At 33.8% G+C, this 26,078-nt stretch overlaps 1 protein-coding gene across 6 annotated transcripts in view; it reads right to left on the bottom strand.

The window, feature by feature from the left end:
• Positions 1 to 21,969, bottom strand: part of LRRC9 (leucine rich repeat containing 9) — a 185,843-nt gene extending 163,874 nt beyond the window's left edge. For 3 of the 6 annotated variants that reach the window (XM_074290258.1, XM_074290259.1, XM_074290263.1), the window contains exons 1-8: positions 21,765 to 21,969; positions 20,285 to 20,332; positions 19,754 to 19,972; positions 10,305 to 10,445; positions 9,819 to 9,882; positions 9,081 to 9,151; positions 3,890 to 4,072; positions 1,818 to 1,973 (exon numbers count right to left, since the gene is read on the bottom strand). In XM_074290258.1, the coding sequence (XP_074146359.1) occupies positions 1,818 to 1,973; positions 3,890 to 4,072; positions 9,081 to 9,151; positions 9,819 to 9,882; positions 10,305 to 10,445; positions 19,754 to 19,972; positions 20,285 to 20,332; positions 21,765 to 21,941 (1,059 nt within the window). In that variant the 5' untranslated portion in view covers positions 21,942 to 21,969. The other 3 variants (XM_074290260.1, XM_074290261.1, XM_074290262.1) reach the window with 3 other exon arrangements.
• Between the last annotated feature and the right edge of the window lie 4,109 nt (positions 21,970 to 26,078).

Below are 26,078 nucleotides of genomic sequence, written 5' to 3'. Positions count from 1 at the left end.
CAGAGAGTAAATGACTTGCTCAGAATCCCACAACTATTTAGTGTTTGAGGTTGGATTTGATTTTGGGTCTTCCTGACCCAGGCCCAGTGCTTTATCTACTACTTAGATTCCTCCAAGTATGCTCTGTATGATATTGGGTAAGTCAATTAAATTCTCAGAGTCTCAGTTCCCTCATCTGTAAAATGGAAATAACAATAGCAACTACTTCAAAAGGTTGTTGTGAAGGTCAAATGTGATAATATATGTAAAGACTTTACAAACTATATAAATGTGAGCCACTTTTACATTGTTGTCCTTAATATTGATATTAAAGTATATGAGCAAGCTTGTAAACACCAATAAATGACCTGAAACATCTGTTGAGTCTGTAGTTACTAATATATGAAATTAGCATATATATATACATATACACACATATAGAGAAACACATACTATTTTATACATCTAAAGCTTTGACTTCAATATTTAATTAGATCAAGATAAGATAAAAATACTTCAGAAACTCTGATCTTATGGTCAAGTATAAAAGTCTGATTCCTAATTGATATTTAAAGTGGAAGCTATTAAACTTCTAGTGATCAGAGTCTACTTCTTAGGAATCTTACAATACAATAAACCAATATACTTTAACAGAAAAAGCACTATAGAATACAATAAAAAGGTTATGATTGCTTTAAAATTCTTATTTTATATTCTAAGAGTTACAAGAATGAAATATTTTAGCTCTGAAACCAGGAAATACATTATGCCTATAGCCTCTTTAGTTTTCAATAAAAATGTAGGAGAAAAGTAACTCAACCAAATTTACTGGTATTTAATAGATTCATATAATTCATATTCAGACAATTTAGTTTATGACTTTTTTCTTTTATCTGTTCTGTTCTGATATTTTTGTAAATTATTAGGTATAGAATGTAACTTAAAGTCTGAAATCTAGAACTAGAACATTGTTTTTTGAAGAAATTCAAATAGATTCAAATTTTTGAAATGTCTACTTTGAGCATAACATGCACTGGGTTTAAAAGAATAAAAACAAAAAAATAGCTATGCCCTCAAGGAAATTACATTCTATTAAAGTAAGGCAGGGAAACCTTTTTTTCTGCCAAGGGCCATTTGGAGACTTCTAACATCATTTGTGGGCCATACAAAATTATAAACTTATAAACTCAGGTTATTGTACCCAGCGTTTAGCTCATCATAGCCTGCAATTGCTTGGCAGGACCAGATTAAATGATTTAGAGAACCTTATATGACCTGCAGACTGATGTTCCCCTCCCCTATATTAGAGGATACAAAATGCAAACAAAATGCAAACTCATTCATTTGAAGAACACAGGAATACCAAACCAGGGAGATCAAGAAAAACTTCCCATAGCAGTTAAAATCTGATCTGAGCTTTGAAGCAGCTAAAGTCTAAAGAACAGAAGTGAAGAATTATCTTTCAATTTTATTCCTATAATGGAAGATAGATGAGACAAAAGCACAAGGTCTGGAAATTATTTATATTTTATTCTTTTTTTATTTATTTTGATAAACATTTTCCAGTTGCATTTTAATATGGTTCAATTGCTCTCAGGAGTTTTGGAAGTCACAAGAACATGAATTTGAGATTTCTGTTTTAAGATGACTATTCTGACAATGCTGCCTAGATAATAGATAACCTAGATAATAATCTAAATATAAAATGAATAACTTATTTTATAATAGCCCAAAATAAAATTTTGCATGTTATTCAATAAAAAAGAAGAGGAAAACTTGCAGTGTTAATGTATTTTCCCAAATAAATGTAACAAGAATTTTAAAATATTAAAACTCACATTTTTTATAATAAAGCTGAGTAATTTTATACGTTCTTCTGGCAATTTCTGTAATTTGCACTTTCTTTCATTCAGCTTCTCAAGTTCCTCATTAAGGTTCCTATGAACAGTTTTTATACGCATAGTATAATACATTATTTTTTTCATTGCTGTAGTCTGAAAATAAGAACAGAAGAAAATAAAATTTAGAATAACTGTAGTTTAAAATATATATCCTTACATAGTGATTAAACCAAACTCTTGTGGTCAGGGACAATTTTTGTAACACATTCTACACAATTATTCCAAAGTATTCTAAATGATTAACAACAAAATTTAGCCCATATTATTTTTGTGAAAATGGCAATAGTTACAATGATAGTTGTTAAGGGAGATGATAGCCTTGGTCCAAGTGCATTTCCAATACTATGTTCAGTTTCATATAAAACTGAAACTAAAAGACATAAATAGTTGTGGAAAGTAAGCTCAAAAATTTTCCTTAAAAGGGAAATATAGAGATGATAAGAGTTCCTAGAATGACAAGTTCTTTATAAATTTTTGCCTAAGTGTATTTCATTGAACCCTCAAGGAGAAAGAGAAACTTCTCTTTATGGAACATTTGATCATCTTTCCTCACAATGTTCATGATGGTTACAAATAAAAAAAAAAAATGAGACAATAATGGTTTATGCGACATTTTATGCAGTGAGTTAAGAAGTAGAGAAATTCTATAAAGATATTAAGATTCTCCAAACCAAGCCAAAATATACCTTAAAATCTTAATGGTTTTGAGTTGAAGAATGGCATTAGGCAGAGCAGTGAAAAGCATGTTGGAAAATATGGTTGAATCTTTGAGATAAGATGGTTGAGAGAGATGGGAATGAGTAATCAGGATATAGGAGATATGGAATGGAGTTTGGTTAATGATCTAGTGATGTTTAGAGTATAACCAGGTGCAAGAATGTTCAACAGAGCGCCACTCCCCTACATTCAAAAGACAGTGCAGCTGATATCAAAAGGAGTATTGTTCTTTGAACCAGAAGTTCTTCACACTCCAGTTAAGAAATTGGGCTGATAGCAGGAGGTTTAGAAGTTGCCTTTTGCTGGCACAAATGGAAGTAGTTTCTTTGGGGTAGATGGAAATATATGTTTTGTCAATAAAAAGCTACAATAATAATAATAACTAAAAAAGAAACAATTATGTCATTGGGATTCTTTTTGGTAATGGTGAACTATCATGATTTAAATACAACTTGGTTATGGTGAATTATTTCTTGGGTGAACTGCTATAGTTCACTTGACAAGATATTATTTGAAATTTCTGAATCAATATTGGTGAATAATATTGGTTTCCAATGCTCCTGTATTTTATATTTCTCTGGTTTAATTATTAAGATACTGATTTCATAAAAGGAATCTAGTAGAATGTGTTATTTCTCTGTTTTTGAGCATTATTTGTGAAAGCTGTACTAATTGTACTTTAAAAGTCTTAACTGAATTCATTTCTAGATCTCTCAGCACCAGGAATTTTTCTTTTAATAGTTTTTTGATGGTTCTTTTAGAATTAGAGGGTTTCTTATACTAATGAAGTCAAAGGTCTAGTCCCTACCTTTACCACATTTAATCATCCTAATCTGACAAAATACATGCCATATAATTTGGGGTTCCAACTGGTGGAACATGCTGGGAATAACATAAAATGATTGTCAATGAGTGCAAGACTTCATTATATTACCTTATGTAGAAAACAGAAAAAGGGAAATTCAGTTCTTTGTGAACTGAAGAATACAATATTGAATAGAGTATGTGCTTCATCAGAAACAGGTTAATGTGAATGTGTCAAAATGAAACAGAGAAATAAAAGGATTATTCAAAATATTCTGGCAAAAAAACAAACAAACAAAAAAAAACAACACCACACCTTTTTGGAAGAAAAAAAAAACTTACCTTTTTGCAGAAGTCTTTACAAAATTGCACAAATTCTAATATCTCAGAAGTGGGTCTAAATTAGTCATATAATTCATTATATTCTTCAATGGATATTGTGGGACACTCAATTATGAGGAAAAGATTACTTAACCAAACATACTTACCTCAGCCAGTTCTTTGATCTGCTTTGGTGACACATCAAGTGTATCAAGTCTTTGAAGACGAGGCAAATGATATAGCACATGTGTGGAATAATGACAAAGCATACAAACTGGATTAGACTTATACTGAGGGTCATTCAGACTCAAATCCTTTAAATGGGATAACTTGGTTAAGTGAGTGAGTTCCTAAAACAATGATAATAATAAAGCATTAATTAGTAGTCATTGCCTCTTTCTACAGAAGGCATTTGAAAATATAAAGAGGCTGCATCTTCTAGTGTAATATAGCAGAATCACAAATGCACTTATGATGTAAATATAGTTTAGCTACTATGATGGATTTCTTATAGTGAATAAATTCTGTGGTGGCTAGAATATATATTGAAAAACCAAATAACAGTTTTTGTCCAGCTAAAGAACATGAAAAAAAAAATAACACTCTCTACAACATTCAAATAAATATATTTTTACTGAAAGTATGGAACTACTTATTTCTACATAGAGACAAACTTGATGACTTTATGATCTCTTACCACTTCCTTCCTACTTCCTCCTACCAAAAAGCCATGTTGGATGAGGAAAAGCAGTAAATTTGGAGTCTGGTCACTTGGGTTTGAATCTGGCCTTTATCACTTATGATAAATTGTGATCTTGATTAAGTGGGTTTTTTTGTGCCTTGATTTACTCTTCTGTAAAATGGTGGGGCACAGGGGCATGAGAAAAGTTGAACTATGTAATTTTTCAAATCTCTTTCACCTTTAATTCTATGATCTTATATTTATCAATAAGGATTTTTAAAATGATGTCTGGGGATATGGTGCTTAGGTCTTTAAAAAAAAAAATACCATCAGGCTCTTTTTGGAGACCAGGAAGTGCTTAATTATCTCTCTCTGCTCTGTAATCCAAGTTCTCATTTAGAATATTGTGTTTGACATTTTCCACATAAATAAAATCAGATCTAACCAACTGGAAAAAATATTAAGTGCTCTTGGATAGGTCAAGCAAATATAATAAAAATGGCAATACTAGCTAAACTAATTTATTTATTTAGTGCTAAACCAATCAGACTCCCAAAAAAACTATTTTAATAACCTAGGAAAAAATAACAAAATTCATCTGGAAGAACAAAAGGTCAAGAATTTCAAGGGAACTAATGAAAAAAAAAAATCAAATGAAGGTGGCCTAGCTGTACCAGATCTAAAATTATATTATAAAGCAGCGGTCACTAAAACCATTTGGTATTGGCTAAGAAATAAACTAACTGATCAATGGAATAAGTTAGGTTCACAGGACAAAATAGTTAATAACTATAATAATCTAGTATTTTACAAACCCTAAGACTCCAGCTTTTGGGGTAATAATTCACTGTTTGACAAAAACTGCTTTTGGGAAAACTGGAAATTAGTATGGCAGAAACTAGGCATTGACCCACACTTAACACCATACACCAAGATAAGTTCAAAATGGGTTTATAACCTAGGCATAAAGAATGAGATTATAAATAAATTAGAAGAATATAGGATAGTTTACCTCTCAGACCTGTGGAGGAAGAAGGAATTTGTGACCAAAGAAGAACTAAAGATCATTATTGATCACAAAATAGAAAATTTTGATTATATCAAGCTAAAAAGCTTTTGTACAAACAAAACTAATGCAGACAAGATTAGAAGGGAAGCAATAAACTGGGAAAACATTTTTACAGTCAAAGGTTCTGATAAAGGACTCATTTCTAAAATATATAGAGAATTGACTCTAATTTATAAGAAATCAAACCATTCTCCAATTGATAAATAGTCAAAGGATATGAACAGACAATTTTCAGATGAAGAAATTGAAATTATTTCTAGTCATATGAAAAAATGCTCCAAATCATTATTGATCAGAGAAATGCAAATTAAGACAACTCTGAGATACCATTACACATCTCTCAGATTGGCTAAGATGACAAGAAAAGATGATGATGAATGTTGGAGGGGATGTGGGAAAACTGGGGTACTAATACAGTGTTCATGGAATTATGAATGGATCCAACCATTCTGGAGAGCAATTTGGAATTATACTCAAAAAGTTATCAAACTGTGCATACCTTTTGATCCAGTGGTGTTACTCCTGGGCTTATATCCCAAAGATATCTTAAAGAAGGGAAAGGGACCTGTATGTATAAAAATGTTTGTGGCAATCCTTCTTCTAGTGGCTAGAAACTGGAAATTGAATGGATGGATACCGATCAATTGGAGAATGGCTGAATAAATTGTGGTATATGAATGTTATGTAATATTATTGTTCTGTAAGATATGACCAGCAGGATGATTTCAGAAAGGCCTGGAGAGACTTACATGAACTGATGCTGAGTGAAATGAGCAGAACCAGGAGATTATTATACACTTCAACAACAATACTATATGAGGATCAATTCTGATGGATATGGCTCTCTTCAACAATTAGATGAACCAAATAAGTTCCAATTGTTCAGGAATGAAGAGAACCAGCTATACTGAGCGAAAGAACTATGGGAAATCAGTGTGGACTATAACAAAGCATTTCCATTCTTTCTGTTGTTGCCCGCTTGCATTTTTGTTTTCCTTCTCAGGTTATTTTTACCTTATTTCTAAATCTGATTTTTCTTCTGCAGCAAGATAACTGTATAAATATGTATACATATATTTTATTTAACATATACTTTAGCATCTTTAACATGTATTGGTCTACCTGCCATCTGGGGGAGGGGATGGAGGGAAGGAGGGGAAAAGTTAGAACAGAAGGTTTTGTAAGGGTCAATGCTGAAAAATTACCCATGCTTATGTCTTGTAAATAAAAAGCTAAAAAAAAAATTAAAAAAAGAATATTGTGTATTAGGAACAGCAAGAAAGCCAGAGCGGTTGGAGTGTAGAGTGTGAGGAGGAGAATAACATGTTAATACTCCATTACTTTCATATACCATAATTTATTCAGCCATTCCCCAACTGATGGGTATCTATTCTTTTTCCAATTCTTTGACACCATAAAAAAGCTACTACAAATATTTTTGCATATGTGGATCCTTTTCCCCTCTTTTATGATCAAAGGATATACACATTTTATAACCTTTTGGGCACAGTTCCAAATTGCTCTCCAGAATGTCCCAGTTTTCTCACATTCCCTATAACATTTATCATTATCTTTTCCTGTCATCTTAGAGGTATGAGGTGGTACCTCAATAGTTGTTTTAATTTGGATTTCTCTAATCAATAATGATTTAGAGCATTTTTTCATAGAATATCACTTTCTAAGGAGAAACATTATTTTTCTAAAACACAGGTCTGATCATGTCACCCTTCATCCTCCCAACTTCATTCAATAAACTCTAAGGGCATCCTATGGTTGCCAGATAAATTTAAATCCTCTAGAATTTAAAGCTCTTCATAACCTATACCTTTCCTATCTTCATGGTTTTCCTATGTCTGACTCCCCTCCACATATTCTATAACCCAGCCACACTGGTCTTTTTGTTGTCCCCAAAACCCTCAATCTCCCATTTCCCTACCTTTTGGCTGTCCCCTATGACTGGAATGCTCTGTTTCCTGAGTTCTGCTTCTCAATTTCCACACTACCCTTTAAGAGACTCAGCTTTTGGATTGGAATCATCTGTGTGTGTGTAGAGGGGTTAGCAGTGGTAAGGAGAAGGCCCATCTCTTCATGTGAAGGAGAATACAGTGGCAGAAGGCCTCTGAGTGACATGAAGACAAGGAGAGAAGACGGAGCGTGGGAGTGACCTCAACTTTTCCAATAACTTATAAGATAAGATTTTCTACTAAAAGAGTGAGAGGCACAGAGCAATGGAATATTTGAGGAGTAATGAAAAGTCTTGGAAAAGGCACTGTGGTGAATAGGAGAGTAAGTTAATTTGAGGGATGCAAAAAGGCTTGCTCCACAACAGTAAGACCTAGTTATGAATATGTGGTAGATCTAGTCAGTATGATTTCATGATTTCTTCCGACTTATTTTCACAGCACATAAATAGGAATGAAGGCAGTGAATAATGGGAGTAATCCAAGGTTAAGGTCTTATAGAATACCACTGACCACAGGATGAAGGAACAAGGGACTTGAGAGAAAAGTACCATGTAGAATTGAACTGATTCATCAAGAATCAGAATGAAAAAGAGTGCAGTGAGTGCAGAGGTGATGGACTAGGAAAGAACTATAGTATTGGAGGTTACAATGAGGATGAAAAACAAGGTTTGGGGATGCAAGGCAAAGAAGAAATGGAATGACAACAGATTTGTACAATTTACAATTGTGGAACTATATTCTATATTTTCTCTCCATGTACATACATATACATATATATATATATATATAACTATACTCTAAAAATATTGTTAAAAAGAAAAAAAGTTAACTATATATGCAAAGTATTAGTAGCTATTTTGCCTATATATCCCAAACCATATATAACGAATAAATAAATCACAGTTTATTAATATAATGTAATACTGTTATGCTATTATAAATAGCAAAACTAAAGAAAACAAAAACCTACAAAAAGTACATGACCTTGGACAAGTCCCTTATCCTTTCTGAATATCCAATTTCTTAACTACAAAATAAGAGGCTTTGACCAGAGAACCTTTTAAGTCCCAACCAAGACCAAATATATGCTCCTTTTCTCTTAAGTGATAAAAAGCAATGTCAGCAAAATAATAATAAACACATTGACTATTTAACAACAACAACAAGAAGAAAAGATAGGGATCTTTGAAAGGGGATAAAGAACAAATGTAGTATTCATTTTTTTCTGTTAAAATGTATAGGTAATTTTAATCAAATTGTGAATAATTTGTATGTTAAGGTTTCATTTGAAGATGTATTTCATATTTAAGTTTGTCAGTATTTTATTTTTATTTGCTGAAATTATTGTATTTCTAATAAAAATTAAAACAAAATGACATTAATCTTTCATTAATAAAATTTTCCTTCTTAAAATTTAAGTTTAAAAGATTAAAGATTTTCTGTAATTACACATTAAGACTTTGCAGTAGTCTTAATTATTGAAGACAATTTAAGTCCTATAAAATAAATTGCCTGAAGTTGCTTTTAGGGAAAACAGTTAATCCACCTTTCAAAAACACACAAAATATTCCATTTCCATCACAGGATTACTTCTTGCCTAGCTTTTTTTCCCAAATAAAAAGGAAATGTTTATTTAAACATACCTTTAAAGAACATATTTGGTTACCAGACAGGTTTAGCCTCTCTATTCTTTCATTATAGTCCAAGCATTGTCCTTTATTCAAAAAAAAATCATAAAATAGAAATTGTCATTTTACCCACTGTCATAGTTTTATGTAACACACAGAAATATAACATGTTTGGCAATACCATTGTGCAAATCTTTTATCATCATAGAAACAGGTACCATGTCTCTTACCAAATAAAATTCTAAAAACTAGATATGATAATGTAGTGATAGGAAAAGGACTGTTGATTTCACTGGTTTAATTTCACTAATGCAATTTGGTACCTTTTCTGTAACTTTAAAGTCTAAAAATGCCTTTAAGTCTAAGAGTCTGGGGCACTGAGAGGTTAAATGACTTAACCATCACATAGACAGAATGGATGGGTTAAATATAAGACTTGACCTCAGGTGTTCTTGGAACAGTAGGCCATGTTGCTTCTTTAAAATAACTTTATTATCAGGGGCAGCTAGGTGGCACATTGGATAGAGCACTAGCCCTAAAGTCAGGAGGACCTGAGTTTAGATATTGCCTCAGACACCTAATACTTCCTAGCTGTATGACCCTGGGCAAGTCCTTTAATCCCAATTGCCTCAGCAAAAAATAAATAAACAAAAAAAAAATTTTTTAAATAAAATAACTTTGTTATGCTCACTTCTGCAGCACACATACTAAAATAACTTAGTTACCTCAAATGCAAACGTAAACATTACCTACCAATGCTACTTATAAAATTTCCAGCAAGATTGAGATCTTTCAAATTCTTCAAATTTTGCAAACCCTATAATGTAAGAAAATTTTAATTTAGATAAAATAATAAAAATATACATTTATAAATCTGGAGGTAATCAACTTTCCCATTTCTTCTTTGAGTTCTGAGGAGATTATTTCTTGGCAGCTCCTCTGAGGAGTTTTTGTAGAAAGGCAGGAGAGAACCAAAATCTCATTATATCATACTTTTCCCTCAGAGTTTTTCTATTTCTTTAATAAAAAATGTTTATTTATTAAATTAGAAGTATTATTATTAATCATAGAGATCTAAATTATGTTAAATATTTATAATTTTGGCTAAACTATAATGTGGGGCATTTCTTGAATACACATAATATTACATAAATTTAACCTGTGTAAAAATTGGTCTAGTTTACAAAAAAACAAAACAAAACAAAACAAAAAAACCAAACCACCTAACAACAAATTTACCTCAATAGCTCTGATTCCATTGTAGTTCAACCAAACGACCTCCAGCTTTGTTAGTGACTCCAAATTTTCTATTTCGGTAATCTTATTATAATATAAGAACAGTTTTTCCAAATTTTTACATTCTTGTAAACCTTCAATTTTCTGTAGCAAGAAAATAGATTATTAGTTGTAAAAGTAATTTCAAATAAAAATTTTTTCTTAAAATAAAAAGTGATTAAGTCTAGTCTTCATGGAAGAAGTTGAGCTCCTAGTGTGGAGTCACTACTTACTAAAAATTGGAGAGTGACACAAATAACTCATAAGCATTGCTGGAAAGGCTTTTAAAAAAAAACATATTCCCCCTCCTAATTCCCTGTAAAGTTCATAATTAACAGCACAGAAGAGATTCAATTATTCTTATTTGCAGGTGGTGTGCTTAGAAAACCCCAGAGAATCAACAAAGAAATTGAGACAACAGCATCAGTAAAATAGCAGGCTATATACAATATCCACAAAAATCATTCCTAAGCAGAACTCACACAAATATGAAATGATAACAAAATAAACTTCATTTTAGAAATGATAAATTATTTAGACATTAACTTAAATTTATATAAATACATCCACAAAACACTTTTTACTAAAGTGAAGGAAAATATAAATAATTGGAAAACTAGAACCTGCTAAACATAAGATCACATCAATATAAAAAATGAGCCTTAAAATATATATTATATGTAATATAAAATATTAAAATATAAAGTGGTGGTCATCAAAACTACTTAGTACTGTGGGGGCGGAACCAAGATGGTGGAGAAGATACACCCAAATTTGTAAGCTCCCTTCTTCCCTCAATACCAACTAGTTAAATCAGCCTCAAAAATAACGCTGGACTGATAAAAACCACAAGGATTAGAAGCACAACTTACCAGCTGAAGAGATTCTGGAATTTTGACAGAAAAGGTCGGTTCCGAGGGGAGGAAAAAAAAAATCACCACAGACAGTGTTGCATTGGGGCTAGCATACTGTGCCAAACAGGCTGGGGAGAACTCTGGGATCAAACCCAAAACCGGAAGCGACCTAACAGATCTCGGCATGGCTGTGCAGCCACCTGCTGCTGTCCGGGGCTTTTCCTTGAGGCAGTTAAGAACCTTAAAAGAGGGGGACACAGCTCAGGGCAGCCTCAAATCCACACAGTGCGGGGCTCAGCCTGAGCAGTGGAATACTCCCTGCAGTGAAATTCCAGCAGCAGCGGAACTCCCATAATAGCAGAACCTTCACAGCAGGAACTGTGCTTTCCGGGCAGACACTTCTGGTTTGAGTGCAGGGGCTTTTCGCGTCAGCTGCTAATATCCACAGCCCCACGGGAGACTTTGGCTGGGTTTAGTGATGTTTTTACTATTCAGCCTCTAGTCTCAGGGCAATCACTAGGCCACACAGTGAGGGTCCTTCACTGGGCACTCCTTGCAACGCAGCCCTGCTAAATATCTCAGTCACTTCCGGGGGGGGAGGGGAACTCTCTCCCAGAGCTCTCCTTAGTCCAGACACAGGAGGCAACCTATCCCCGTCTGGGAGGAAGCTGATAAATAAATTTCCTACCCAAAGGGCAGACCCCACACAGATTTTTAACAATGAGTAAGAAGCTGAAGAGAACAATTGATACCTTCTATACAGAGAAAGGGCGGGTATCCAACCCCGAGGAGGCTAACAGCAGATAGTCTCCAGATAACATCCTAAAGGGGAATGATACCTGCCCCACATCACATAACTCTCTCTTAGAAGAGACTATTAAAAAGTTAAGAGAGTTTGAAGAAAAATGGGGAAAGGAAAGAGAAGCTATGATAGAGAATAACAATGTCCTGAAATTTGAGTTGGAAAAAATAAAGAATTCACAGGAGGTGCAGGGAAACAAAATTTGTGAATTAGAAAAGGTTAAAAAAAACCACAGGAAAGTAGGATTTGTGAATTGGAAAAAGAAAATAACTCACTAAAAAAAAATTAGTGAAATGGAAAAAAATTCAACAGAGCAAAATAATTCATTTAAAAACTCAATTGGGCATATACAAAAAGAACTAAAAAATGTCAATGAAGAAAATAACTCATTAAAAATCAGGACTGAACAAATAGAAATGAAGGATTCATTGAGAAACCAAGAATCAGTCAAACAAAACAAAAAAACAAATAAAAAAAAAAAAGAAAAGCTGGAGAATAACATCAAATACTTACTGGGAAAATCTATAGACCCAGAAAATAGATCTAGGAGAGATAATCTGAGGATCATTGGACTTCCTGAAAACTATGATCAAAAAAAGAGTCTAGATTTATTTTACAGGAAATCATCAAAGAAAACTGTCCAGAGATAATAGAAACAGAAGGGAAAATAGGCGTTGGAAGAATTCATCGAACACCTTCTGAAAAAGACCCTAAAAAAAAAACTCCACAGAACATTGTGGCTAAGCTGCAGAACTACGGAACTAAGGAAAAAATACTGCAAGCAGCTAGGAAAAAACAGTTCAAATATCAAGGTGCCACAATAAGGATCACACAAGATCTGGCTGCCTCCATATTAAAGGATTGAAGGGCCTGGAAACTGATATTCCAAAAGGCAAAAGAATAAGGATTGCAACCAAGAATAAACTACCCAGCTAAGTTTAGCATTTTCTTCCGTGGAAGAAGATGGTCATTTAATGTATTCCTCCTGCTGGTCATTTCTTACAGAACAATAACATTCCATAACCTGAGGAAGTAATTTATGACCAGAGGAGAACTAGTGATCATTACTGATCACAAAATACAAGATTTTGATTATATTAAACTAAAAACTTCTGTACAAACAAAACTAATGCAAACAAGATTAGAAGGGAAGTAACAAATTGGGAAAATATTTTTAAAGTTAAAGGTTCAGACAAAGGCCTCATTTCCAAAATATATAGAGAACTGGCCCTAATTTATAAGAAATCAAATCATTCTCCAATTGATAAATGGTCAAAGAATATGAACAAACAATTCTCAGATTATGAAATTGAAACTATATCCACTCATATGAAAGAGTTTTCCAAATCACTACTGATCAGAGAAATGCAAATCTAGATAACTCTGAGATACCACTACACACCTGTCAGATTGGCTAAGATGACAGGAACAAATAATGATGAATGTTGGAGGAGATGTGGGAAAACTGGAACACTGATGTATTGTTGGTGAAGTTGTGAAAGAATCCAGCCATTCTGGAGAGCAATTTGGAACTATGCCCAAAGTTATCAAAGTGTACATACCCTTTGATCCAGCAGTGCTACTACTGGGCTTATATCCCAAAGAAATACTAAAGAGGGGAAAGGGACCTGTATGTGCCAAAATGTTTGTGGCAGCTCTTTGCGTAGTGGCTAGAAACTGGAAAATGAATGGATGTCCATCAATTGGAGAATGGTTGGGTAAATTATGGTATATGAATGTTATGGAATATTATTGTTCTGTAAGAAATGACCAGCAGGAGGAATACAGAGAGGCTTGGAGAGACTTACATGAACTGATGCTGAGTGAAATGAGCAGAACCAGAAGATCACTATAAACTTCAACAACAATACTGTATGAAGATATATTCTGATGGAAGTAGATATCTTCAACATAAAGAAGATCCAACTCACTTCCAGTTGATCAATGATGGACAGAAACAACTACACCCAGAAAAGGAACACTGGGAATTGAATGTAAACTGTTAGCACTACTGTCTTTCTACCCAGGTTACTTATACCTTCGGAATCCAATTCTCAATGTGCAACAAGACAATTGGATTTACACACATATATTGTATCTAGCTTATACTGTAACACATTTAATATGTATTGGATTGCCTGTCATCTAGGGGAGGGAGTAGAAGGAGGGAGGGGAAAATTTGGAAAAATGAATACAAGGAATAATGTTATTAAAACAATTACTCATGCATATGTACTGTCAAAAAATTTATAATTATAAAATTAATTTTAAAAACTACTTAGTACTGGCTAAAAATTAAGAGTAGTAGATCAGTGGAATAAGTTGGATACACAAGCTACAACAGTCAATGACTATAGACATTTAGCATTTGATAAACCCCAAACCACCAGCTTCTGGGATAAGAATTTAACTATTTGATAAAAATTGCTGGAAAAATCAGAAAATTGTATGGCAGAAAGGAGGCACTGACTAACATCTAACATCTTGTACCAAGATAAGTTTGAAATGGGTTCATGATTTAGACTTAGAGGGTGATATTATAAGCAAATGAGGAGAAAAAGGTATGATCTTCCTCTCAGATTTGTGGAGAAGGGAGGAACTTCTCGCCAAAGAAGAACTAGAGAACATTATGAAATGCAAAATGGACAATTTTAATAACATTAACTTAAAAAGTTTGGATAAACAAACCCAATGCAGCCAAGATTAGAAGGAAAGCAGAAAGTTGGGGAAAATTTTTTTACAACCAATGTTTCTGATAAAGGCCTTATTTCTAAAATATATAGAAAACTGACTCAAATTTTTAAGAATGCAAGCCATTCCCCAACTGATAAATGGTCATAGGATATGAACAGACAATTTTCAGATGAAGAAATTATAGCCACCTGCAGTTGAAAAAAAAATGCTTTAAATCATTGATTAGACATATGCAAATTAAGACAACTCAGAAGTATCATTTCACTTTTCTCAAGACTGGCTTAAGATGACAAGAAAAGGTAACGATAAATGTTGGTGGGGATAGGGGAAAACTGACATTAATGCACTGTTGGTGGAGTTGTGAAATGATACAATAATTCTGTAGAGCAACTTGGAACCATGCCCAAAGTATCAAACTTCGCATAACCTTAGATTCAGCAGTATCACTACTGGGGTTTGTATCCCAAATAAATCATAAAAGAGAGAAAAGGACCCACATGTGCAAAAATGTTTGTGGCAGCCCTTTTTATAGTGGCAAGAAACTAGAAACTGAGTGGATGCCCATTAATTAGGGAATGGCTAAATAAGTTATGGTATATGAATGCAATAGAATATGATTGTTCTATAAGAAATGATGAGCAGTCTGATTTCAGACTTAGATGAACTGATGCTGTATGAAGTGAGCAGAATCAAGAGAACACTGTGCACAGTTACAAAATTATATAATGATCAACTATGATAGATTTGACTCTTCTCAACAATGTGGTGATTCAAGGCAATTATAATAGATTTGGCATGGAAAATATCATCCACATCCAGAGAGAGAATTATAGAGACTGAATATAAATTGAAATGTAGTATTTTTACCTTTTGTTTGGTTTTCCTTTCTCATGTTTTTTCTTGTACAACATGACAAATGAGGAAATATATTTGAAAGAATTGCACAAATGTAACATATCAAATTATTTGTTATTTTGGAAAGGGAGAGGTAAGAGAGGAAAGGAAAAATTTTGGTTCATAAAGTCTTACAAAAATAAATGTTTAAAAAACTAACTTTACATATATTTGGAAAATAAAATGCTATTGAAAGTTTTAAAAAAATAGGCATGAGCATTTATTAACTTAATTTATATATTTAGTGTTATGCCAATCAAATAACCAAGGCACCCACTTCATAGAACCAATCAGAGTAATGACAAAAATCATCTGTAGGAGCAAAAGGCATACACTTTATCAAAGGAAATTAAAAAACAAATCAAAACACCAAAACAAAAATTAAGGAGGCACAGCATTGCCAAATCTCAAAGAACATTACAAACAGGAATTGCCAAAATTATTTTGTATTGATTAGAAAACAGAAAAGTAGATCAGTGAAAGAAATTTAATAAGAAATAGAAGTAATTGATAAAAGAGTAGTTTTACAATAATTGTGAGTCCATGATAAACTTAAGAATATCAATTACTAAGGGAAGGACTATCTACCAGAAAAGAACTTCTGTGAAAACTGAAAGACATTTAGAAAAAAAAAACCTGATGAGGACAACATTTTATACTATATATCACAAGAAGCTCAAAATGGTCACATCATTTAAAAATTGATACAAAAATAAAAGAGGAGCCTTTCATAATTCTATTATTCTTGCCCAAAAATTGGAAGTGGTGATAAATGGACAATTTTGATTGCATTTTAAAAAAAGGTTTCTTAGAAGGAAAATAAATGAAAATTAGAAAATGAAAAATAAAACAGTTAGGTATGTGAAAAATATTTTTATTACATATCACCACTAAAGTCTAAGAGACAAGAAATATTAATTGTTAACCAGTTCAGTCAGCCATACACCCATACACTCTCCTCTAGTCAATCCCTTTGCCCTTTTTATTCTATTGTCACTCCTGCCTTGACAAACCCCTCTTCCAGGGTTTGGCAACAGACTCCTTTGTGTCTGCTTATTCTTTCATACAGCTCTATAATCTGGACTCAGCTCAGGCTTCGTTATATCCTAGCAATCTTTTTTCCTCTTTGGTATTTGAAAATCTGTCCACAGAAGCTGTTCTAAAGCTTCCCTTCTTTCCTCAAGAGTTGATACCTCTTCTTCCTTCAGGAAAGGTTCTCATCTATGATATAAAACATGTTTATATTTTATTCTATTCTATAAAATATAACTGAGGAAACAGATGTTATTCAAAATTAGTTCCCACTTTTCCACTATTTTACAAATCAAAATAATTTGGTTATCATCTCCCAATTTATCCTTTAGTATGATGATGGTCCTTCAATTTAATCCCTCTATTTGTGCTCTTGATCCTTTCAGTCTCTTCTAGCAGAGCACCTAGACATATTTTTTCCCTCCTAATCTCTTGGTTCCTTTCTTGTTACCTAAAAAGTAATCCTAAAAACAAAACAAAACAAAACAAAACAAACAAATCCTATCTTCCTAATATTTAAAACTCACTTGACCTTGCCTTCTAAGCTACTATTCCTATCTCCCTTATATATCATATCCAGACTCCTAGAAAAATTTATTTACTTTGATTAACTCCCACTTTCTCTCTTCTCACTCCTCAACCCTAAGCTTTTAAGGATTCTGACTTCATCATTCAACTGAAACTTTTCCCAAGGTTACCAAATCTCTTTAATATCAAAAAAAGGCCACTAGATGGTGCAGTGGACAAAGTATTGAAGCTGGAGTAGGAAAATCTTAAGTTTATATCTTTGCTTGGACATTTTATTATTAGTATGACTTTGGGCAAGTTACTTCACCTTCACTGCTTCCTATTTCATCATCTGTAAAATGGGGATAACCATAACACCTACCTCCCAGGATTATTGTAAGGATCAAATGAGATAACAGTACTTAACATAGTGCCTGGCCCATTAACAGACACAATATAAATGCTATCACCATTATAATTAAATACAGTGGCCTTTTATTTCTCATCCTCCTTGACTTTTCTAGAGTATTTGACACCAGCAACTGATCTTTTTGTGTTTCTCTTGGCCACCTGCTTCTTTTGCTTTGTTTGCTAGGTCATCCTTCATGTCCTGTTCTCCCAAGTCTCAAACTCTTCTTTCTCTCTCTCTCCCTATATTCTCTTGGTGACCTCATCAGCTGCCAACAGTTCAACTATTATCTCTAAGCAGAGGACTTTAAGATCCAGTCTTTCTGAACTTCAGGCTCACATCACCAACTACATAGTAAAAGTTCATAAACTTCTTAAATTCAACAAGTTCAAAATATCTCATTATCTCTTCTCCAAAACTTCCACCTTTCTCCAACATTCCCAATTGTGCCAAAAGCACCACCATCTTTTCAGTTCCAAGGTTCCCAATTTATAATCATTTTCTGTGCTTTATTTTCTTTCACCATTATCAATTACTTGTATTTTTTTCCAATTCTACCTCCATGACTATTGTATCTGTTCCCTTTTCTGTACACATATTCCAACCCAACTTTGTTCAGCACCTCATCATTTTTCACTTGGATTTGTTGCAATAACCTCCTAACACACTCCAGTCTTTTCCTACCAACAGCCATCCTGCACAGATACAATATCGAGATTCCCAAAGTACAAGATGGACTATAATTACTCTTTTACTCAATAAGCTCAAACAAGTATTTATGATTAAGTAAATATAAGCTCTTCTACTTGGCATTAAAAACCAGGCTTACTGTACATTACTCTCCCTCTGGTCTACTTGCTCCTTTCCAAACATGCCATTCACGTCCCATCTCAGTGTGTTCCTATGAAAGGTTTTAATGTTTTGAACAGATTCTATTTGAGATGAGAGTCAAGAGAGAGTCACTGTATTTTATTGAGTAGAGGAATGACCTGCAGCAACCAGCCTTGTAGTTTTGAAAAATCACTTTGGTAGCTGTGCAGATGGTGGATTAGAATAGGCAAAGAGACCAATTAGAAGACTATATTTGCCCAGGAAAGAGGTAATGAGGGTCAGGGTGGATTCTGTGTGAGAAAACAGAAGGGGATGGATGTAAGAGATTGTATTTCCTTTGATACAAATGACTTCCAAACATACAAATTGAATGGTCTATTCTTAGGACTTTAGCTCTGAATTCCAAAAAGAGGGTTTTATATTTGAACCCAGAGGTAATAGGAAGCCACTGGTCTTTACTGAATGAGGAAGAAGGGAAGTATCAGAGTAAGAACTGAATTTAAGGAAGATTACTTTGACAGGATTTGAGGATGATGGTGGAGGAGATACTTGAGGCAAGGAAAACATTCAAAAGTTTAAATAGTTTATACTTTAATTAAGAAGAGATTTAACTTTGTAGGTAGATGATAATATTAAGTTTTAATTTTATGATGGCTGCCAGTTCCTTTCCTTCTAAATTAAACCATTATAGCAAAATGTAGAGAACATACTTGTTAAAAGTAGAAAATTAGTACTATTAAGTACTCATGAAACAAAGTCAAAGAATGGATCAAGAAACCAGAAAGAGAAACATTCAGAATAGGTAAAGAAATTAAATAATGTTGTCCAAATGGAATTGTATTTTGGAGTCTATACCATTTCTACCACACAGAATATACTAAAAAATTAAATGGAGTCAAACTATTCAATCAAAAGTTGGTTTGAGCAAAATAAACCCAGAGGAGAAATTAGTAAAAGTTGGATGAAAAATAGTAATTTTAATTTTCAATATGAAAAGAAAATAAGGAGAAGATTTTAGGAAATGATTTTATATCCCATCCATTCTAACTGCCATCTCTATTTCTATCTCTAAATTCTAAGGAAAAGAATAGGCACTTTGTTTTTCTGTCCCTATACATACTGAACATAGATTCAGATAAACTAGTCCTCTAAAGATCCTGGTGGAGTGGCACAAAACCCCCCCACAAATCCATAAATTAGGTACATTTTCCATTGCAGAGGGGGAAACATTCTCATAAGCTGTAATATTACCATTTCAATATTACTTTTGTAAAATTTATGAAATATTCAATATATATTTTTCAAGTGTTTTTTTTCTCAAAGCAAAACAACAATGGAATATATATATATATACACACATGTATATATACATATAAACATTTAGACTTACCGTTATATGGCATTCAGCAAGCCAAAGTTCTTTAAGTAACGTACATGACTCCAGTCCTGAGATTTTTGAAATATTTTGAGCAATTACTGTGAGACTTGTTAAATTAGGAAAAGATGCTAACCCTACAATACATGGATACCCTGAAAAAAACATCTCTAGTTTGAAAGTTTCTGGTCCTTCTTGATCAATCAACTCAAAACACAAACCGTTGCATGTGCACTGTTAGAGAAGAAAAGATTCAGTTGTTATATATTTATATTATTTGACAATTATTCAGCCATTAGAAATTATAACTGTTCATCCTTTATAGAGCTTTTTTTCTCTCAACAGACAAAACTATAAATTACACTACTTACACATTGTATTTCTTAGCTGATAGGCCAGAGCTCTGGTCTATCCCTCTGTCTCCAGAAAACAAAATATTTTAATATCTTTTAATATCTATCATTCAGCCCTTTTCCTTTTTTTACCTTCCTCCAACCCTTATACTCTTTCATGCATGCTATATGATGAAATTTAGATTGGACTTACCAGTTCTTTAACGATTTCTTCGTGGTTCAGATTTTCACTTTCAATCATCTTCCATTAAAAATAATAGACATAACAAAGTATTTAGAAAAATGGAAATCTATGTTAGATACAAAAATTTCTCCAAAATTTGTAACTGTTGCTTTAATTTTTCAGTTTTCACCTTTTAGTACTTTGTTTCCAAACATATGCAATTTGAAAATTACTGAGAGCATAATGAGAAGACAGAGTCATTCAACAAGTTTATATGAATACCCTTTCTGTACCCAGTACCATGTTGTACAAAAAGAAAAACAAACAAAAAACAAAAACAATCAATTGGAAACATCATGAATTATGGGCCCTTGAATCATTTACCAAGAAACTCTTTTTGTTGTTTCCTTCAGGATACTTGCAAAATTTTTGCAGATACTTCTTATAAGCTGTGTAACTATTTTTGCACCATCAAAAATATTTGCATAAAATTTTAATTGCTACTTCTTGGGAGGCATAGAAGAATATTTAAATTTTTTTCTTGTTTTTTATTTTCTTTTGCAACATGATTAATATGGAAATGTTTTTCAGGAGTATATATCTATATCTATCTATCTATCTATCTATCTATCTATCTATCTATCTATCTATCTATCTACCTACCTACCTACCTACCTACCTACCTATCTACCTATTCAGGAATGTTTTTCGACTATATATATAGTCGAAATCCTCTCAAGGAGGGGAGAGAAACAAGAGATAAGAATAGAATTGTAACTCAAGAATTTTTAAAATGATTGTTAAAAATTCGATTATATATAATTAGGAAACACTTAATGAAGTTAAAAAAAATGCTTATTCTTCTTCCTTCACCTAGTCATTCTAAAGATGATCTTGGTCTCCCTCCCACTCTAAAGATGACTTGGAATTCCCTTCACCTCCCGGAAGAACTGGTCTCGATGATTCAAGATGACCAGAAAGGAGAGCATAATTACCTCCCCGGCAAGATGCTGAGAGGGATGCAGAGAGACTGTCTCTACCCCGCAGCATTTCACTCCCCTTCTCCGGAAGGTGTGGGGTGGCGGTGGCAAAAAGTCTCCCGGCGCCACCGTGCGGGAAGCAGTGGGAGTAGCCGGCCGAGGGGCACACTCACCTTTTTTTTAAACGTGGGAAGGGGGCTTTCAGAATAGTTCCAAACCAAGCTCTGTCCCTTTCCCACTCCTAAACTTCCCCACTCTCTGTAAAAGAACCTTGCTCTGAGACTGGAGCCAGCTCTCAACACGTGCCTTAGCCCGTTGCCGAGGAAACCAACAAGCCTCTTTCCAAACCCCGGTCCTCGCTCCTCGGAGGGGAGGGAGAAATTGAACTAGTAGCCAACCCAAAAGCAGAGGCGTCACATAAGGAAGCGCGCTGGCCAATCAAGTAGGGGAACTAGCTAGCCATCGGCTCTGAGGGGGGAAGCGGAGGGGCATAAGGGGAAGAGAGGGTCTGAATAGAAGCGCTGTCTTACGGCTCTGTTGTTCCTTCCGGACCTGCTTTTCTTTTTGGCTGTTAAGAACGTTTCCGGGCAGAGACGAGGATGCACCCTAATTATGGCCACAGGAGCGGCGAAGTCTTCCGGAGTTTCCCAGGCACCCTCGGGGTCTTCAACTCCTGCCCCACTGATAGGAAAAAAAAAACCTTTCATCTACGGTGGCCTAGAAGGACACATTCACGAGAGAATGACTCTATGAGATCACAAGGCAGCGCGGAAGGCTGAGGGACCCTTCTCGAGCGCTGGGGAGAGTGAGGGGTTCGTAGCAGTCTTAAGATGCAGCCTTGGAAGGGAAATTAGAAATCAGCTATCTCAAACCCAGCATTTTACATAAAAAGAAATTCAGGTCCGAGAGACAAAATTATTTACCTAGGCACTTTGAAAAAGAGCTCAATCTTTTTTTATTCCACAGGATTAGAGCAGGGTTTTCTGTCATGGATCCCTCTGGAGCTCTGGTGAAGTCTTTATGAACTTCTTGTCAGAATAACATTTGATACCTGCGATTGCAAAAAGAACTGATTATATTAGAAAAGACATCAAAATACTTAAACAAGAAGTTCGTGCATTACCCCTGCTCTTAGGGGATCCTCAATGTAAAGAAATCAATAGAATCGGCAATCTCTATTTTCCCTGCTTATGGGGAAATTATTAGGGCAAATGTGTCTTGCAGATATTCCTAAAAGGGATCCTCAATGTAAAGAAATCAATAGAATGGGCAATCTCTATTTTCCCTGCTTATGGGGAAATTATTAGGACAAATGTGTCTTGCAGATATTCCTAAATAAAGACGATGGGAAAATGTGTTCAAGAATAAAAAGAGAGTGGGAAGTAGGTTTTAAAAGTGGTCAGGGAGCCTAGTGTTGGTATCTGTAAGGGTGAGACAAAAAGAAGCACACTTAACGAAGTTTAAAAAAAAAAAAAAGCACTAAGGCAATTTCATAAAGATTTCACAATATGTTGTGGCTCTCGTATAAATATAGAAACTGTTAGTATGTTACATTTATTAAGATACTTTTTGAAGTACCCTCTTGGGTCACTGGGTATACTCCTTATTCTATTGCATCCAGAGATACTCTATTGCTGCTTCTAATTACATATGAACATATAATTTGAATTGTTGCAATTCAACAGTGTATCTTTATTACTCCTCTAAATTTAAAAGCAACATAATTACAAGTTATAAATATGTATGGATGCTTTACCTAAATATGAATATAAGATCCTATTGTCATTATTGAAGGGCACTTAAGGTACACGTTTATTATCTAGTTAAATAAAATTTAAAGTGTAAGGATGAAAAATTATACCAGATTATCTAAGTAAGTTTTGAATTTTTTATTTGATCAAAAAGATTCAAATTTGAAATGAAAAATAATGACTTTTTTAACATAGTTATTGTGTCTGGATTTATATGTAGGAAAGGTCAAGCAAATATAAGAAATAAACTCCAGTAATTAACTCCCTATTAACTCTAGGTTTATAGGTTGTACATTTTATTTTAAAAAAAAAGAATCAATGACAATCTCCTCCCTTTAAAAAATAATGAAACCACTGTTAAAATCATATCAAGCAAACAAAATCTCACATTGGCCATGATTTTTTAAAAATCTGTACTTTGAATCTATCACTTCTCTCAGTAGTTGATGGGTAGCATATCTTTATGAATTCTCTGGAATATTGGTTGGTTATTGTTGTGATTGAAATTGTATCCCCTCATCTTTCCATGATCTTTCAAATAATGCTGACACTGTCTCAGCAATCACCCCTGCCAGTTTTTTTTTTTTTTTTTTTTTTTTTTAGGTCCCAAGAATGCACTTAATGAGCCAGAAAGATTCCTCTGACATTTGTATCCATTATCTCCTACTTTACTCCAATCCCTGATGATAAAGTTGTCATCCTTGCCAAAAACCAACCTCTCTACAAGCATCTACCCCTGTCATCTCCAGCTCCCCAAACCAACATTCCCATTGTTTTTTTAAATCTTCTTTCTCTCCCTTACTATTGGTCTCATCCTAAATGACCACAAATACATTTATGTCTTCCTTAAATTAAAAAAAAAGTCTCCATTAGAGCCTACTGTTCCCACCAACTTTTGCCCTTCTCATCTAAAATCCTTTTTAAAAATGAACAGTTGTTGCCTCTACTTCCTCTTAGTCTCTTCTAAACTCTTTGCAACCTTCCAAACTAATCTTTCAACTCAAATTGTTCTCTGAAGTTACTTGTGATTTCTTGATTGCTAAATCTAATGACTTCTTCATCCTTTGGGTCCTCTCTACTGTATTTTGACTACCTTTTCCTCTTGGATAGACTCTTTTGCAGGTTTTTATGGCATTCTTCTTAATTAGCTCTCCCATCTGTTCAAACACTCCTACTCAGTCTCTTTTTGTAAGATCTTCATCCACATGACACCCACTTAGCACAGGTGTGCCTCAAGGCTTTGTCCCTTTTCCTCAACTTGATAATTTTAACTCCCATGCATTTTGTTATCTTCTGTAACTAGATAATGCCCAGATATGTTTATCTAATTGTTATCTCTCTTATGAGCTTCTTCCATTCATCATAAATTATTCTATGGACATCTCAAAATCCACGAGTTCCAAACTGAACTCATTATCATTTCCTCTATCCCAATATATCCCTAGTCTGAACTTCCTTATTAAAGTCGAGGACACTACTTACTTACAGTTATCTAGGCCCACTACCTTGTTGTCATTCTTAACTCTCCACCCCAAATATACAATTAGCTGTCATATCTTTTCATTATTTCCCCAATATTAAAACTATTATATGCATCCTTTTCTCTTCACACAGCCACCACTCTCACATAAGCACTTGCTACCTCTTACCTGAGCTATTGCAATAGCCTTCTACCCTCTCAGCTTTAAATATCTCTACACTTCAATCTAAACTCCACTCTGCTGCTAAGGGAATTTTCTAATCTTTAGCTCAAGCAGTTTCACTCTTCCATGAGGGTCTCCCTTTCCCCTTTAAAATACTTAGGTGATATTTACAGTCACAACAACTGCAACAACAGCAATACAACTGGAGAGTAAATTTTATAAAAGAATCAAGATTAGCAGCAATAATGATCTATATTACAAGCAGGAATCTAGGGGAAAAACAATCTTCACCAGAAGAGAAAGAGGTGAAAGATTTTATCAGCCTCAACCATGGAGAAAAAGGCCACTCCTGCTTGCCTGTGCTGCTTCCTCCTGTGGCTAGAGCTTCCTCTGCCTTCTATGTACATCTTATCTTGCTCAATTTCTTCTCTTTACTCTATCATCTCTTGATTTCCTATCACTTCTTGTAGTTGCTGAATGTCATCCCCTCTAGACACATACTCTTCACCCCTATAAAGATAACTTGCTCCAGGGAGATATTACCTCTTGGAAGTTTGTGGAAAGATCTACATTGAAATATCTTACAGCCTTGATGTGAGTTCAAAGCTCAACAACAGCCCCATTTATTCCTTTTTAGCTTCCATAGACTATCTGGTTGTCTGTCTTGTTATCAGTTTATATTTTTATGTTCAAGCTTTCATGGTTAAAAAGAAAGCCACTATTATCAGATTGTGGGTTATTCTGAAATCTGATGACATATTAATAATCAATCTCTTGAAAAACACATTGTCTTCCTTCATGTGGATTCCTTCTTGAATCAAGAGTCAGAATGTGTGATAGAAAGAGAACTAATTTGGAATTAGGCGACAGTTCAAATCTTCAACTTCAGCACATGCAAACTCATAATTTAGGGAAAGCTATTTAACCTTTCTGACTTTCAGTTTCTTTGTGTGTAAATGAAGAAAATAATATAAGAAAGTATAGAGTTAATGGATAAAACATTCCATAAACTATATAAAGGCAAGTCACTTAACTCACCTAACCTTTGTGTTATAGATAATTCTCCAAGATTTTAAACTGCAGATAAGTAGCCTAACTGCCCTAATGGAGGACATCTTCTCTAATTAACTCACTACCTACCTGAAAAAATGATTTATAAATCTTAAAATACTAAATAGATAGATATAGATGTATACACATATATATATGTATTGGACCTATTTAACAAAATGAAAATACAATAGAACACAGATATTATTATGTAGTATATGTTCAACTATATGTTGCCCAACATTGTAACTGCCTGACTCTTCTTGATGTGATATAGGAAACATTCAGAATCTTTTTCCATTTTTTCCCTTCCTTTCTTTCTCCCTCCCTCTCTCTCTCAGGCAAAATTATGAATTAGGAAAAGCTTTTATCTATCCTATATCATCTTTCCCTTCCATGT

Source organism: Sminthopsis crassicaudata, chromosome 2 (genome assembly GCF_048593235.1).
Source record: "Sminthopsis crassicaudata isolate SCR6 chromosome 2, ASM4859323v1, whole genome shotgun sequence".
Classification (NCBI taxonomy): domain Eukaryota; kingdom Metazoa; phylum Chordata; class Mammalia; order Dasyuromorphia; family Dasyuridae; genus Sminthopsis; species Sminthopsis crassicaudata.
The sequence above is the reverse complement of the archived record's forward strand: the minus strand, read 5'-3'. Positions and strand labels throughout refer to the sequence as shown.